Source organism: Cibotium barometz, chromosome 59, assembly GCF_041138505.1.
Source record: "Cibotium barometz isolate CiBa-2024 chromosome 59, ASM4113850v1, whole genome shotgun sequence".
In the NCBI taxonomy this organism is placed as follows: Eukaryota; Viridiplantae; Streptophyta; class Polypodiopsida; order Cyatheales; family Cibotiaceae; genus Cibotium; species Cibotium barometz.
In genome coordinates, this window is record NC_141104.1 from 23,310,839 (window position 1) to 23,329,184 (window position 18,346).

The 18,346-nt window shown below is 42.8% G+C and overlaps 1 protein-coding gene across 1 annotated transcript in view; it reads right to left on the reverse strand.

Moving 5' to 3' along the window:
* LOC147605619 (Transducin/WD40 repeat-like superfamily protein) overlaps positions 1–13,673 on the reverse strand; it is a 67,767-nt gene extending 54,094 nt beyond the window's left edge. The window contains exon 1 of the mRNA XM_086793137.1: positions 13,384–13,673. Coding sequence (XP_086649263.1) covers positions 13,384–13,614 — 231 coding nt within the window. The 5' untranslated portion in view covers positions 13,615–13,673. The remainder of the gene's footprint in view (positions 1–13,383) is intronic.
* Between the last annotated feature and the right edge of the window lie 4,673 nt (positions 13,674–18,346).

Sequence of the window (18,346 nt, forward strand, 5' to 3'; positions counted from 1 at the left end):
AAAGGTGCTGAGATCGGGAGAGCCAGGCGTTAGTACGAGAGCGCCTGTCTGTGCGTGGTCTCGGAACACCAGTGTGGTGCTCTCCGCGGAGTCCAGTGAAAGCACAGGACCGTAGCGATTGGACCACACTAGTGGTCAATCTGCTTCGAGCTTCTACATCGAAATTCGAGTTATTTGTTTAATACTGTTTTCATATGTACATGGACATGATCTGGTTCTCAGAACCCGTGGAGCATTGTATTCTTTAAATACTCCCAATAAATATATCATATATTGAGGGGGGGGTCGGCCCGTTCCGGCCCCAGTGCTGGTGTCCATCTTTCCATTTCTGTTCATTTAAATTTCAAGTTGTTTTAAGTTGTCCATTTCATATTTGTGGTTTTAAAGTTGTGCTATTAAACGTGTAGGTGTCCAATTGAGTCTTTCCCACTTGACGGGATCGGTTTCAGGCTCCAAGCCCATTATATAGTTGTGTTGCTCTCTTTCTCTCTCTCTCTCTCTCTCTCTCTCTCTCTCTCTCTCTCTCTCTCTCAAATGGCCAGTGTTAACGGCTAGTAGCCGTTTATTTGAAAAAAAATGCCTGAAGATTTAGCTGTTGCAACCGTCCCCGTCCCCTGCAGACAACGTCCCCCCGTTCCCACGGGGGGAACGCCCGTCCCCTGGTCACGTCCCCTCCGTCCCGTCCCCCTGGCTGTCCCCAGCCCGGTGTGCAGGTCTCTCTGCTCGGGACGGCATTCCCACGTCCCACGTGGGCGTCCCTCCGTCCCCCTGTCACTATGGTTTATGGAGCAACCAGAAGATTATGTACGTCCCAAATATCCCACACATGTATGTAAGTTGAAGAGGGCTTTGTATGGGTTGAAGCAAGCACCACGTGCTTGGACAGACAAGATAAGCAGTTATCTCATAAGCATCGGTTGTCATGTGGGAACATCAGATTCATCACTATATGCAAAGAAGACAGCACATGGTATTGTGGTGATTGTCATCTATGTAAATGACTTGATTGTGATAAGTGATTCAAGCAAGGATACTGCTGATGTGAAAGCTTCATTATGTGGTGAATTTGACATGAAAGACTTGGGAGAATTGAGATACTTTATTGGCATTGAAGTGGTGAAAACAAAGAAAAGCGATTCAAAGGCAATATGCATTGAATATGCTAGCAAAATATGGCATGCATTGGCTTACACCATTGGAGCAAAATGTAAAGCTAAGGGCTGATTGTGGTGAAGAGATCAAGGATGTGAATGTATAGAAAGACAGTTGGTATTTTGATAAACATGACTATCACTAGACCGGATTTATGCTATGCAATTGGGCTGTGAGTCAGTGTATACAAAGCCTGAGAAAACCACATTTGGATGTGTCACATGCACTCTGCACTAAGTGCATGGTGACAAGATGGCTCATCATCAGAAGTGCATCATTTGTACAGTTGTAGAACCCAGTAGGATGATATTTGTCGTATGCCGTGACCCCATTGTACATCCTCAGTCCAGGATAAGTCAGGCACGAGCTACGTAGGTCATTCCTCAGCCTTAGTGGGTCAGTCAGTCAGTCAAGTCCCTTAACCCACTTGGAGAGAATCATTCATGCATGTAGAGTCAGTAGAAGCCTTAGGGTTTGCATCAGAAAGCACTCTGCATCTTGCATAACATGCATACATATGCCTGTGCATCATTTAGAACATCCCCAAAGCCTTAGGGAATTTACTGGGATTTATCTGGTATTTTTCCCATATTTATTAGTATTTATTTATCATTATTTGCATTATTGGGCATTTATAAATATTAATGACCAACCTCCAGTTAGTATAAATAGGCTTGCCTAGAACCTCTTTTGCTCATTCAGTCTTCATTGTGCTAAGAGCTCTCCTCTCTCTCTTGCTCTCAGCATAAGACTAATCCATGCCCTAGTGCCCATAAGCTTTCTTCTCCAGCCCTTGAGAACCATAGCTTCAGTCCAGCCCTAGGTGTTTGTCCTCAGCCTCTAATCAGCCTGAATTCAGCATCAGTTCATGCCATAGATTCAGCATCCTCTTCATCTCAGTTCAACGCCTGAATCCAGCAGATTGCAGCCTGTTTTACCTGCGTTTTCTGATCCAGCAAGTACAGAAGTGCTGCGTTTTGCTCCAGCCACAGTAGCAGCCCTGAAATCATCTGTTGCTGCTGCGTTTCAGTCCATAGTCTTCTCCAGACACCTGCGTTTCTGTCTACAGCAGAATCCAGCCTTGAAGATTCAGTCCACAGCAGTTTCCAGCCCTGAATCTGCTGTTTGCATCAGTACCCAGCATTCTCTGCATCATCAACACATTCAGCAGTCATCTGGTGAAGGTAACTCAGCATTCATATGTGTTTTCAGCATTCTAACAGTGTGTAGAACAGTCCACCTTCTTCTTCTTTGAGCCTCAGGTGTGCAGCCCTTCCTCATGCCCTTGGGAGGAGTGCATAGGCTCAAGATCAAGTCATTGAGGTGTTTCTACAGCAGTGTACAGATCAGTCGCTCTCCGATCCTCCGAGATCTTGCGTTTGGCTTATCTACAGTCCAAAGTCATTCTCTCTAAAGTAATAAAGCAAATACTATCTCGTTATCGGGATAGGGGGCCCTTCAGTGGGTAATTCGGGACCCAATCTGGTGTACAGTGTTCATATCTCTCTCTCTCAACTCTTTAAAGTTTGAAGTAAATGAAATGGATTGCTAAACTCACGAAACTCAGGATACAGAAGACGGTGTGAGCATATTGTGTGACAGGATCAACCAATACAAAGACTTCCGCTGCATATCACATTGGTATCAGATTCAGATAGTCCACACACACCGTATCCTAGCGTGGGGGCATCCTCGGACGGTTAGATTGCGTTCCGGCACGACCACCGACTTCAGCATCATGTCTACAGGAGAGAGTACTCATCAGCCGGAAGACGTCTCCCCCGAAGGAGACCTTGCTCTTCCGCCTACAGCAGACACCATAGCTCTTCTAAGAGCTCAGAACCAGCTACTCATGGAGCGTCTCCAACTCTTGGAGGCAGCAGCAGCACGTCCTTCTACACCTCCAGCAGCACCCGACTACATCTCCCTCTTCTTTCAGATGGAACAACAAAGGAGAGAGGACGAGGCCCGAAGGAGAATAGAAAAAGAAGAAAGACGGGACTATGAGGAAGCCCAACGCAGGATCGACGAAGACCGGCGTCAGGCTGAACTCGCCGCTCGGGAACACCAACGTGAGCTTGATCGAGAACGTATGTTACTCGAACACCAACGGGAAAAGGAGGCCATACACTTGAGGTATCAGCAGCTCTCCTCAGTCTCCCCAGTCATAGGTGTCACCAGCCAGCATCCCGCATCAGCAACCACCATCATTCGCAGTCAACCGAATTTCAGCAAGTATGATGGTAAGTGTGATCATTCTTCAGTTAATCAATTTGTTCATCAATTTAATGCTCATTTTCCATTAGCTAGGATCACAAACCCACAAGACAAAGTCCACTTAGCGGCTCCCCATCTCACTGGTGAGGCAGTCACTTGGTGGCAGCATTGGTCTAGTATTCATACTGACCAGGCCACAGGTGTCACAGCCTTTGACTGGGACATCTTTGTCCATGACCTGAAGACCAGATTTCTCCCGCCCCAGTACATGACCGGTCTGAAAGACGAGTTCTATGGACTCAGACAGAACGGTTCCCCAGTGCTTCAGTTTTCCGGTAAGGTTATTACTTTAGCACAGCAGTTAGGGTTATCTGAGCAGGCCAAAATGGAGCAATTCATTCGTGGATTGGACTCCAACATTCGGTTCACAGTTCGTAACTTTGAACCAAGTACATATGACCGGGCTCTGACTCTCGCTCAGAACGAAGAAATGAAGCTCAACGGGGGCAAGCCCAAGCAGACATCTCAGTCCAGTACCAAACCCCAGCAGCAGCAATCAGCTGCACAGTCAGGGAAAGGTAACGCATCTTCTAAAGATGCTAAGAAGGACAGCAGTAATAGCTCCAGTTCAGGGGGTAAGAAGGATAAAGAACCTAAGAAAACCCCTGATGAAAAGGCTAAAGCAGGAATTACTGGAGGTTATCTTCCTCCAGAGGAGCAAAAGAAGTATCAGTCAGAAAATAGATGTTTTTTCTGTCATATTATAGGGCATGGTAAGAAGGATTGCCACAAATGGCAAGCGGCACAAGCTGCCAAAGCTCCTTCTGCCACAGTTGCCACAGCTTCCCCAGCTGCTCCAGCCCCGCCTACTACCTCAAATGCAGTTCAACTTTTACCTTCCATGCATCCTATGCCATCCGTGGTATTTGATGCTAAGCAGGAGGGTGAGAGCGATGCTGCTCAGAAGAGCCTTATCCGAGCTTATGGCTCTGCCCAGGGCCGACAGTTTGTAGTCCTTTTCGATATGGGTAGTTCTGAAGACGCCATCTCTCCCCAGTTGGCTAATAAATTGAACTGCACTTTAGTCCCATATCATTTGGATGTGGACGGGTTTACACCTGGTCTTCGCACCCACATTTCCCAGAAGGCACAGCAGTTTGCCTTTGAAGTTCAGAAGGCCTCATTTCAACGGGATTTCATCGTCTCCCCTCTTTTAGGGTGTGACATGATCTTAGGAATTCAGTGGTTCCGTCAGTATGAGCCTATTCCCGATTGGGGGCAGGACACTTTTACTATTTGTAAAGGTTTTCCTGAGCCTGTCATGATTCGTGGGGATAGAAGCATTCTTGGCATCCCATTGATTTCGCATCTCCAGGCCCGACGAGCTATCCGCAAGGGAGCAGAAGGAGCACTCCTTTATATTCGTGCTCAAGCAGACCCTCCCTCATTAGTAGCATCCATTACATCTTCAGCCCCTCAGTTAGCAGACCTCCTATCCAGACACCAGGACATTATGCTTAGGGACGATCTCCCACCCAGTCTCCCACCCTCTCGCCTTGAGGACCATCACATTGATTTGGTCCCTGGATCAGACCCTCCTAGCAGGTTTCCCTATCGTCTTTCCAAGACTTTAGAGGGCGAGTTGGAAAAGCAGTTATCTGAGCTTCTCCGAGCCGGATTCATTCGGCCTTCTTCCTCCCCATTTGCTGCACCTATCCTATTTGTCCAAAAGAAGGACAAGTCTGCACGCCTTTGTGTAGACTACAGGGCATTAAACAAACTCACTATCAAGAACAAGTTTCCTATGCCCAGGATAGAGTACATTTTGGAGCGTTTAGACGGTGCTAAGTTTTTCACTAAGATCGATCTCAAGAGTGGTTACCATCAGGTCCGCATTTTTGAAGCTGACATTCCAAAAACAGCTTTCAGGACAGAGCGTGGTCACTACGAGTTCGTAGTCATGCCTTTTGGGCTTACAAATGCACCCGCAACGTTCAATAAGATGATGTCTAGGATTTTCGCAGTCCACATTGGGAAGTGTGTTTTCATATTCCTTGATGACATACTAGTCTTCTCAGCCACTGCGGAGCAGCATGAGAAAGATGTGGAGAAAGTCTTGCAACTTTTGCGAGATAATCAGCTCTACATAAACGCCAAAAAGTCTATCTTTGGTGTTAAGGAAGTTCAGTATTTGGGCTACATCATTGGTTCCGACGGGATTAGACTGGACCCCTCAAAGGTTCAAGAGATCTTAGATTGGGATATTCCTAAGACCGCCCAAGAAATCCGTTCATTCGTAGGTCTTTGTCAGGCCTATAGTACCCATGTGCATCAGTTTTCCAACCTTGCAGCACCTCTTACCGACTTGCTCAAGGGGGTGAAGACTCGCAAGCAGAAAGTCTCAGTTACAGGTAAGGCACTTGATGCATTCCGTGCACTCCAGAAAGCTGCCTCAGAAGCACCTGTATTAAAGTTAGCATCATGGGACGAACCTTTCGAGGTCATCACCGATGCCAGCAATGTAGCCATAGGTGCAGTCCTCCAGCAGGACAATAGACCTGTGGCATATTACAGCAGAAAGTTGGATGTCGCTGAAAAGAATTATTCAGTATATGACAAAGAGCTTTTGGGTGTGATCACAGCGCTTAAACATTGGAAGCCTTTTCTTTATGGACAGGCTTTCACAGTGAAAACAGACCACCAAGCACTTAAGTGGCTTCAGACTATGCCAAGTGCCCAGTGGAGTGATCGACAAGCCAGGTGGAGTCAAATCTTCCAACAGTTTGGAGGTATGATTGAATACATCCCTGGTAAGCATAACCCAGTAGCAGATGCTCTCAGTCGAAAGTCCAGCATCCAGGCAGTCCAAGAAGCTACCATTCTCGAAATCACGGGGAAGGACTTGGATAGTATGAAAGACCAATATGTCGACTCCCCTGAGTTTGGTACTCAGTATAGTTTGGCCCTCACTTCTGAGCCTGGCCACTATTCAGTACAGAACGGTTGGTTGTTCTACAAGAACCGTCTCTGTGTTACTCGAGAAAAGCGTTCTGCTCTTCTCCATGATGCCCATGACTCCTTAGTTGGAGGACATAGGGGTATCAACAGTACCCTCGAGAAATTAGAACGGTCCTTTTATTGGCCAAAGATGAGGCGTGATGTCTATGCACATGTACAAGCCTGTAAGATTTGTCAAAAAGTCAAGGTTCCCCATTCAAAGAAGGCAGGTTTACTTCAACCTTTGCCTATCCCCGACGGACCTTTTATCGACATATCTATGGACTTTGTAGGGCCTCTACCAGCATCCACTGGATCCCGTAACACTCAGTGTTTTACCATTGTGGATCGCTTTAGTAAGTTCTGCATGCTCATCCCATGCAAGCATACGGCCACAGCCGAGGACGTAGCACGTCTGTTTCTCAAGCATTGGTATCCAATTTGTGGTTTGCCTAGCACCATAACATCAGACAGAGATTCCAAGTTTACCTCGCATTTCTGGAGGGCATTATTTGAAAACTTTGGAACTAAGTTGCAGTTGTCCAGTGCATTCCATCCCCAGACAGATGGCCAGACAGAAATTTATAATCAATTGGCCTTTGATGTCCTCAAGTCATATTGTCATGACCAACAGTCCAAATGGGAGCACTATCTTCCGTTGGTCCAAGCTATCTTGAACGACACTCATTCATCCAGTGTCGGACGGACTCCATATGAAGCAGCCTTTGGTCGCCGTTTTTCTTCTCTTTTGACGAGAATGGTGTCTCCATCTTTAGAGGCTAATAAAACCACGGAAGCATTTTCCGAGATCATTGAGTCAGTCAAAGACCGCTTGACCAAAGCTCAGGAAGCATATAGCAGACAGGCAAATAAATCTAGACGAGATGTCCACTTCAAGGAAGGGGATTGGGTCTATTTGCGTATCATGAAGCAGAGATTGAAACAAGTGGGCAAACGTTGTCCCAAGCTTTCTTTCCGTAGTTTTGGCCCTTTTCCAATAGTTAAGAAGATAAGTGATGTCTCAATGAAGTTAAAGTTGCCTGCCAGTTGGACAATGCATGATGTTTTCCATGTTTCTTGGCTAAAACCATATGTTGGTCCAGAAGTGTTTGATGTTTCAGATGAACAGCAGCCAGACGTGGTAGACGAGGAAGAAGTTATTGAGCCTGAACAGATCCTTCTTCATCGATGGAAGCATGGTTCCGGTCGACGAATTCGTCAGTTCTATACGAAGTTCCGAGATCGAGGCACCCACGAAGCCGTATGGCTCGACGAAGAGTTCTTCCAGGAGTACCCCCAGTTATTGGCGGACTACTTGGAAGCCATGAACCTGCCGCCAAGCTAATCAGGAGGGAATGTCACATGCACTCTGCACTAAGTGCATGGTGACAAGATGGCTCATCATCAGAAGTGCATCATTTGTACAGTTGTAGAACCCAGTAGGATGATATTTGTCGTATGCCGTGACCCCATTGTACATCCTCAGTCCAGGATAAGTCAGGCACGAGCTACGTAGGTCATTCCTCAGCCTTAGTGGGTCAGTCAGTCAGTCAAGTCCCTTAACCCACTTGGAGAGAATCATTCATGCATGTAGAGTCAGTAGAAGCCTTAGGGTTTGCATCAGAAAGCACTCTGCATCTTGCATAACATGCATACATATGCCTGTGCATCATTTAGAACATCCCCAAAGCCTTAGGGAATTTACTGGGATTTATCTGGTATTTTTCCCATATTTATTAGTATTTATTTATCATTATTTGCATTATTGGGCATTTATAAATATTAATGACCAACCTCCAGTTAGTATAAATAGGCTTGCCTAGAACCTCTTTTGCTCATTCAGTCTTCATTGTGCTAAGAGCTCTCCTCTCTCTCTTGCTCTCAGCATAAGACTAATCCATGCCCTAGTGCCCATAAGCTTTCTTCTCCAGCCCTTGAGAACCATAGCTTCAGTCCAGCCCTAGGTGTTTGTCCTCAGCCTCTAATCAGCCTGAATTCAGCATCAGTTCATGCCATAGATTCAGCATCCTCTTCATCTCAGTTCAACGCCTGAATCCAGCAGATTGCAGCCTGTTTTACCTGCGTTTTCTGATCCAGCAAGTACAGAAGTGCTGCGTTTTGCTCCAGCCACAGTAGCAGCCCTGAAATCATCTGTTGCTGCTGCGTTTCAGTCCATAGTCTTCTCCAGACACCTGCGTTTCTGTCTACAGCAGAATCCAGCCTTGAAGATTCAGTCCACAGCAGTTTCCAGCCCTGAATCTGCTGTTTGCATCAGTACCCAGCATTCTCTGCATCATCAACACATTCAGCAGTCATCTGGTGAAGGTAACTCAGCATTCATATGTGTTTTCAGCATTCTAACAGTGTGTAGAACAGTCCACCTTCTTCTTCTTTGAGCCTCAGGTGTGCAGCCCTTCCTCATGCCCTTGGGAGGAGTGCATAGGCTCAAGATCAAGTCATTGAGGTGTTTCTACAGCAGTGTACAGATCAGTCGCTCTCCGATCCTCCGAGATCTTGCGTTTGGCTTATCTACAGTCCAAAGTCATTCTCTCTAAAGTAATAAAGCAAATACTATCTCGTTATCGGGATAGGGGGCCCTTCAGTGGGTAATTCGGGACCCAATCTGGTGTACAGTGTTCATATCTCTCTCTCTCAACTCTTTAAAGTTTGAAGTAAATGAAATGGATTGCTAAACTCACGAAACTCAGGATACAGAAGACGGTGTGAGCATATTGTGTGACAGGATCAACCAATACAAAGACTTCCGCTGCATATCACAGGATGCAATGAGAAGAATCTTGAGATATGTGAAAGTTACAGTACATTATGGACTCTTTGATGAGTATGGCAAAGCTATGGATGTTCATGGGTATACAGATGCAGATTGGGCATATAGTTCTTATGACAAAAGATCTACTAGTGGGCTATGCTTTCACATTGGGAAAAGAAGTGGTGAGTTGGAGTAGCAAAAAGCAACCCACAATTGCTTTATCTAGCACAAAGACAGAGTATAGAGAAGTAGCTATGGCTGCATGTGAGGTGGTATGGCTGAAAAAGCTACTTGAAGATTTGGAATAGCAATGTGATGGGAATGTTGTCATTCATTGTGACAACATGAGCAGCATACAGTTGGCAAGCAATCCGATCTATCGTGCAAGGACCAAACATATAGAGGTCCACTATCATTTCATCAGGGAGAAAGTGTTAGATGGACAAATAGAGTTGACATATGTGAAGACTGACGAGCAGGTTGCAGATATCTTTACTAAACCACTTGGTAAAGAGAAGTTTGAGTACTTCAAAGACAGGCTTGGAGTACATGAGATGGATATGGTGAGCTTGAGAGAGAGTGTTGAGAATGCAAGCTCATCAGGATCTAATGGATAGCGGTAGCATATGGACACCAGTCTAGCAATGTGTGTGTGGACAATGATAGCTACGTCCAGCTGGCCAAGTGTGTGGACATTAGCTTTAGATTATTTCAATGTGAACTTATCATTAGGAAAATGTACTTTGTTTTGTGGAGTGCAATGAAGGAAAGCTATGGAGCTTCTCTATTGGTGTGTGTTGATGAAATGAGAGCAAGTATGGTTTAGGTGTGTCTCGTGTGTTCCCCTCTATTCTCTTTTCAAGGTGCACGTGTCAATGACCCATGACCACAAGACAATATGGTTTTCACACGTGGCTTGACATAGCCAGCATTGGAGAAAAAACATGAATGTCATCAACCAAAGAGACATGATAAGGGGTGAGAGCAAGTGAACTTGGTCTCTCCCATGCCACACCATTAGCAGCATGCTCTCAAGCAAGGTTGCATAAGTATGACGGACCTTATTATAAGGTACGTTTTAGCGTGCAGTATGGTACTATACCATACTGTATGGATCTGTACCCCCCCCCGCAGCGACTGACTTTTGGCCCAAGATCCTCCTGTAGTTATCGATTTTTCACTGCCCATAGGCGCCCGCCTGTAGCCGCTTATTTATCCACCTATAGGCGATGCCACCAAGAAAGCACTAAGGGAGGTTTTGTACCCAAGACCTCTTGGTCCTAGGCAAAAACCTTCACCACTTGAGCTATCACCTCATTGGCAAGTACGTGGCAATTTTTAAAAACATTTTGGGTTTTAAAATAACCTAGGCCGACCACCGTCGCCAATTTTAGCATAGCCATTCCTCTCATTGATACTAACATTGTAGCGAGAGATGATGATGCAGTGCCAGCTTGCTGCGGTCACCGGAATTGCAGAGCCAGAACTGAGAGTATGATAGTGAAGGAATGTTGTTGACAGATGGAGCTCTCATTTTGGTAATTGTGGTGTTGTTGAATGTTCAGAAATGAATTGTTTTTTCATTCATTTTTCTGTATATATATGTACACTATATAGTATATTTTTTATGTTTTTACAGACCTTACATATTTAATGTACCTCAAAATCCCAACCCGTACCTGAATGTGTACCTTATCGTACTTTTCCACTTTGCTCTCGAGGACAAGAGATCAAGTAGCCACCAACATCTTCAACACTCAAACCTCTTCTCGTTCCTTCCCACATATAAACACCATTCGCAAGCTTGCATTACTCAACACGCTCTACATGTCTTCTATCATCGAAAGATGATTGCCACACACAATAGCATGCGTGCCTTTCCACTTGTACTAGTTTGAGAAATCCAAGGTTTGTGTGCTACTCTCATGAAGGTTTTCTATAGGTTGACGCCATGGCTAAGATTCAAATTTCTTGCATGTGTTTGTCACTATTAAACCAGGTGATGTGAAGAAAATCACGCGCAGCTTGATGGAGATGCTCATTCTACTAAGTCTACTTGGTGAACAACAAAGGAGAACCCATGGTGACCCGTTTAGTTACTCTCAGGTCTTTTGAGGAGGGTCCTTATTGCTCTTGATTTCTCCTCTTCCCACTTGTGCGCTTGACACAGTGCCTCACCCATTGGTCAGTCCACCTTATGCAACATAAATAAGTTTGATGTGCTGCTCTCCCAACAAACACGCTCCTTTTAGAAGCGCTCTATCATCACTACCCTAACCTATTGCTCTGGAGACCTCCACAGCCTCAATCCTAGCTTTTGTAAGCAAATCCTAACATGCAATCTCATAAGCATCTTTCCCTATAAATCTCATGCACATTTGGAGAAGAAAACCTTCATATGTTGAAGTTGCAAAGAAGAACTAAGGGCCGCCCTAGCCAAGATTGCCAGAGGACACGCATGATCTGGAATTAGACTAGATGTCTAGTACACAAGGTGCAACAATGAAGGGCACACGAAAGAGAAGTGCCAGTTAAGAGGCACACAACAAGTGTGCACCATCTATGGAAGGGACAATCACTCAGCGCAGAGACGTGTTACTATAACATGCGAAACAGGAACCCAAGGGTAGTGGAATGGTAGCAGGAAGCCCCTGCCGTCAACCAGGTCGCCACATGACCTCAAATAAAAAGACCATATGGAAGAGGAGGTGGAAGATTTGGTCCAAGGGGAGCCTGCTTCTATTGCAATGGTCTAGGGCACACGGCCACAATCCTAGCTTTTGTAAGCAAATCCTAACATGCAATCCCACAAGCAGCTTTCCCTATGAAGCTCATGCACATTTGGAGAAGAAAACCTTCATATGTTGAAGTTGCACCAACTAGAATGGACCTAAATCCAATTTTAACTCTTGCACGATGAACTCTTATCCTTCTCCACCCTCATTCCAATATAATCCATGCATGTGGAGATATTAGGTTAAATCCAGATAGGCATTGATCAAAAGGTCCTAATCCAAGCATTGAAAAGAGGAAATAGGTAGCAATTGAGTAAATTGTGATACAAGAACACATTCTCAATTGCACACAATGAGCGAGAATCAAGTATGGACCAACCTAATTTTAGCAAACTTCTCACTACCTTCAAAAGAACAAACTCGTAGCTACTGCTCTGAGATGCTGACTCCATACACTCTTTAGAAATCCGATCATCCCATGTTTTAAACCTAGTCCTATTTATAATCTTACCAAAATATACAAAGTAAATTATGCACTGGATGAAGCTTGTTTCGTATTTTCAAGTTATGAATCCCCTTTTTTTTTCAACTGACCTTAGGCTCAAGATCCTCCCATAGTTACTAATTTTCCACCACCCGTAATTATCCGCTCGTAGGCGATGCCGCCGAGGAAGCACCAAGGGGGATTTTGAACCTAGGACCTCTTGGTCCTAGGCAAACACCTTCACCACTTGAGCTATCACTTCATTGGCATTGTGAATCCCTTTTGCTCAACCTTTCCCTTGAAACTAAGAAGCGCAAGGAGCATTAGTCCTTCATGTTAGAGTCACCATACTTGGATTGAATAAGAGCTTTGTCCTAGTCTTGGATAGAGTTTAAATAGCCAAACATTCCAAAAATGGGACTAACGTCTAGTACTCCTTGTGCCTTCATATGTTGGTGTACTCTAAGTTAAATTTGCTTGTCAGTCTTCATGGAGTTCTTCAAATTGAAGATCTCCATATGTGTGTCCTACCATACAAGAGATGTGGACCATCTACTTTGTTGAGAATCAGTGTTTATGCAAAAACCATTAGTCAAATCCTTGGTCAAAGGTGGGTTCCGCTACTGAAGAAAATCGACCAAGACTTCCTTAGGGATGCAAACAGGCAAAGATAACTTCGTATTTGGAATCTCCTTCTATTGGATGCCCATATATATAGGTTCAATGCAAGTCCACTAATTATCTTAGAAGGTTCTAGAATCAACATAAAAATATCTAGGTTGAGGGGAGTTTTCTGGAGAAGTACCTAGGGAAGTAGAGCTTTCTAGAGATGGCAGGGTTACAATGTGAGGCATGTGTCTGTGTGGAGTTGTTAGGAGTTTGAGCAGCAAACTGACGATCTAAGCTTCTGGATCCACAGTTTGTATTAAAATGGGTTTATTTTGACGATCTAATCGAAAGTCTCGTCATTTGAAAGATTACGAAATCGTAAAGTTCGAGACAGAGGTTGAAAGGTAGATTAGAGGCACCTGCCGTTGCGTGCAGTTTGAGAGTGCTTTTCTGCAGAGAAGAAGGCGTCGCGTGGCCACGTAAGAAGCATTGCTGTTTGCGAGGCCGGGCTCTAAAGCAACCGCGAAAGCTTCAGCTGCTGGGATCACTACATTCTGCCCTTGCGATGCTAATCCCTTGTCTTCTTGTTGTTGATCATGATGATTGTGATCTTCTTGTCGCTGAGCGAGGAAAACCCCCTCGACTGCCATTACATAGCGTCTCCTGGGAAATTGGTCACAGAAATGTGCAACAATGAGATTGCAGGTAGACTATATGCACAAATTAGTTTTTGGCCTGCCTTTGTAGTTTCCAAAAAAAAAAAAAAACAAACAAACAAATGGGAGAAATTTAAAAACTAAGTGGTGCATACTAGCGTGGACATTAATTAATTAATTGAACCTTTAGTTTAACTAACATTATTACAAAATAATTGAAACCTAATTTTAACTAAAGATAAGTTAAAAGACCATAATAATAAATAAAATTTTCAAACTTCATTTCAACAAACAATAATAAAACTTGAAAATATAAGATTGCGAATGTAAGGCATCCAACATAGGGATACGAATAGGAGCTTTGCCATGTGCATGTCGATGGACAACAGGAGAAGGACACTAATCGTACAAAGGAATTCGGGCATCAGCCAAACCCAACAGAATAAAGCATCTAGGAACGGAAGTAGAAGGATCATCACTAAGGACACAAAGCCACCTAAGATAGACACACCTAACACCCAGACACGAGGCATCACAAAAAATCAGAGAGATTTATTTTTATAGCACATATCTAGTGCGAGACAACACACCAAGAGGTAAGGCTAATACCCTAGTTAACCACAGCAAAACAAAAAAGAAAACAGGGATAAAAATAACCTAACTAGAGCACAGGCGTGAAAGTTTGCACATAAAACCCTATTTAAACCAGGCATGCACGTGTTTTAAAAAAAACTTAACTAGAGCACACATGCATGAAAGTTGTTTTTTTTTTCATTAAACCCTAATTAAACCACAGCAGAGGCGCCCCATTAAACTAGAGCACATGCACCAAAGCCAACCACTGAATCGCAACATATCAACTGGAATCAGAAGAGAAGGAGCACGAGGTCAAACAACCATAACCACAGCATAAAACAAAAAGAACTAAGCTAAGGATAGGGATGAGACAAATCCCAATGTGTCACTTGGAATCGGAAGGTTGGGGAGCACTTGGTTGATCAGAAGCTGTAACAATCGGAAGAGGACCAGCCCCACGTTCTACACTCGCTTTTTTGCCATCATATCGACGCCAAGAAGGAAGCGTCATAGCCTCGATGTCCCAATGTTATTCCCCATAAAGATAGATATTTTAATTAACATTCAACCTTATAATGTTAATATCTTAACAACTACTTTTTTGATAGCTTTAATTAATTAATACTAAAAGTAGATGTTGGTGGCTTTATTGCTCTAGGAGGTGAAAATTGAATACGTGCTAGGTGAGGACTAATCAACAACTATTCTAGCGGGTGAGAACTGAGTTTAGCAAATTTAAAGGCTTTGTTTTCTACTATAATGGGGGTGTCAGCTATTCTTTCATCAAGATATCCAAATTTCATCATGTCTTTTTCTATGGAGCTGTTTCAGTTGTAGTTGTGGTTCTTATTTCTTGATAGAAGTCAATCAAGCTCTATTGCCTATTAATACACTTTCTTGGAGCTAGGCTTGATTTTTTACAAGCTACCTTGCTCATCAAAAATTAGAGTTTCTTAGAAAAATTCATATAAACCATCATTTTTAATGGTTTTTTTACATAACATATATATGAAAATTTCACATATTAAAAAACATAAGAAATTATCAAAAACATGTGAAACACCCCTAAAAAATCAAGCATAGTTAACTTCCTATATCAAATCAAATGAGCATTCCATTGCCCCTTCCATGGAATCTATTAAAGAATTTGATATTGTTACTGTAATTAATTTATTAATTGTTGGGTGACCCAACAAGTGAAAATAGTATCTTGGGTGTTCAAGCTAAGTTGATTGTGCGTGAATCCGATCAAATAGTAACACATGTGAGATGTGCCTAAGCTAAGTTGATTGTGAATGAATCCAATCAATAATAACATGTGAGACGTGCCTAAACTAAGTTGATTGTGAGTTAATCCAATCATTAACGGTAACACATGTGAAACATGTGGTGTTAATATGCGAGCTTGATTGTGAGTGAATCCAATCAACTATGTGACACGTGTGACGCGTGTGAAGACATTGTGAGTGAATCCGATCAACTATGTGACACGTGTGACGTGTGTGAAGACATTGTGAGTGAATCCGATCAACTATGTGACACGTGTGATGCGTGTGAAGACATTGTGAGTGAATCCAATTAATTATGTTTCACATAACAGTGAATAATTGAGTGGGAACGAAGAATATTGTTTACCACTTGTCATTATTATTTTTGTGAGTGCATCCAAAGTAATTGTGATCTAACACTATGGACTTTCTGTGTAGATCATAAGTTTAGAACAATGAAGGTAGCCATTGTGCACATGTGTGCAAAATAAGTAATTTTGTATGGTTTGGTCCATTGTACATATGTTGGGCAAGGTTTATTTTTTATGAGATACTTTAAAAGCATTAGACCATGGTTCAATTTTGTAAAAGCACAATTTTAGAAAAGTTATGCTATTTATGGCTCCAACGGCTAAATTTATAAAATATGATTTAAATACCGCCGCGTGCGGGAGAGGAGCCACACACGTTAGGTAGGGTAGATTGCACCCAATACTCTCTCATGTGTTTTATTTTTAACTATGGTTTATGCTATCTTGCTCATGGTAATAATTGAAGTCTATAGATTTTAATCCGTATGATAATAAGTGACGTGTCTCCCCAAGATCCAAAATCCTGTCGGTGGTATTAGAGCTTTGGGGGGAGAGAAGGTGAAAAAAATTAAGTACAAGAAGAGAAGGAATTTTTTCAGGTCGTGACCAAAAGGAGTCTAGAAATACAAGTGCATGGAAGGCAAAAAGAAGGGCAAAAAAAGAATTCAATTCAAGCCTTAACTAAGCCTAAACTCAAGGCAAAGTACAAGGCCAGCAGTCTGTAACTTCTACAAAGTCTACACAAGGCAAAAAGAAAAGGAAAAGAAAAAAGCTAGCAAGGAGAAAACGTAAAAGCGCAACGCTGGCCTACTTAAAGCTTTGGAATTTTGTGGACTTCAAGGAAAGCCCGATCCACTCCATTGGATGTGTCCAAAATGGTCTCTTGCATAAAAGTTGTACCCTGTTTGCACACTTGATGAATACTCTTTTTAATGTCCCGTGATGGATACTTTTAGTGATATTTATCTGTGAGGACAGTTAACTTATCATAATTAAGTGTTGAGAGGGATTCTATCTGTTGACAGATACTCTATCCTGACTCTTTTCACTTGCTAAAAATAAATATGCAACTGAGGATAGTTGCAACCCAAGCAAGGGGGATGTTACATTAATTAATTTATTAATTGTTGGGTGACCTAATAAGCGAAAAGAATATTTTAGGTATCCAAGCTAGTTGATTGTGAGTGAATCCAATCAACGATAACACGTGTGAGATGTGCCCAAGCTAAGTTGATTGTGAGTGAATCCAACCAACGGTAACACGTGAGAGATGTGCCCAAGCTAAGTTGATTGTGAGTGAATCCAACCAACGGTAACACGTGAGACGTGCCCAAGCTAAGTTGATTGTGAGTGAATCGGATCAACGGTAACACGTGTGAGACGTGCCCAAGCTAAGTTGATTGTGAGTGAATCCAACCAACGGTAACACGTGAGACGTGCCCAAGCTAAGTTGATTGTGAGTGAATCGGATCAACGGTAACACGTGTGAGACGTGTGAGATGTGTGGTGTTAATGTGTGAGTTTAATTGTGAGTGAGCCCAATCAACTCTGTGACATGTGTGATGCGTGTGAAGACATTGTGAGTGAATCCAATTAATTATGTTTCACTTAGTAGTGAATAATTGAGAGTGAATCTAGATAATGTTTACCACTTGTCATTATTATTTTTGTGAGTGAATCCAAAGTAATTGTGCTCTAACACTGTGGATTATCTTTGAGTAGATCATAAGTTCGAGACAATGAAGGTGGACATTGTACGAAATTATCTAGACGTGCACATGTGTGCAAAATAATTAATTTTGTATGGTCTGGCCCATTGTACATATATTGGGAAGGGTTTATTTTCAATGAGATACTTTAAAAGCATTGGCATTGTTTCAATTTTGTAAAAGCCCAATTTTGAAAAAGCTATATTATTTATGGCTCTAAGGGCTAAATTTATGAAATATGATTTAAATACCACGTGTGGGAGAGGAGCCACACACGTCAGGGTGGGATAGATTGCACCCAATACTCTCTCACGTGTTATTTTTAATTGCACCCAATACTCTCTCACGTGTTATTTTTAATTACGGTTTATGCTACCTTGCTCATGGTAATAATGAAAGTTTATATATTTTAATTCGTATGATAGTAAGTGATGTGTCTCCCCAAGATCCAAATTCTTGTCAGAGATAGAAGAGCTCGCAAAATAATCTTTTTACCGAGATTGGTGGGATAGATTGCACCCAATACTCTCTCACGTGTTATTTTTAATTACGGTTTATGCTACCTTGCTCATGGTAATAATGAAAGTTTATATATTTTAATTCGTATGATAGTAAGTGATGTGTCTCCCCAAGATCCAAATTCTTGTCAGAGATAGAAGAGCTCGCAAAATAATCTTTTTACCGAGAAATGAGAATGTGATCTAGAGTGTTGTGAAAAACTATGACGTGCATCTGGAAAAGCAAGTAAGAGTGTAATGTAGGAGAGTGGGAGCACTTGGACACACACACATAAGATGTCCTTAGGTACATCTTACCATAGAATAGCATTTATACAAGAGTATTATAAGTGGAAATTTAGGGC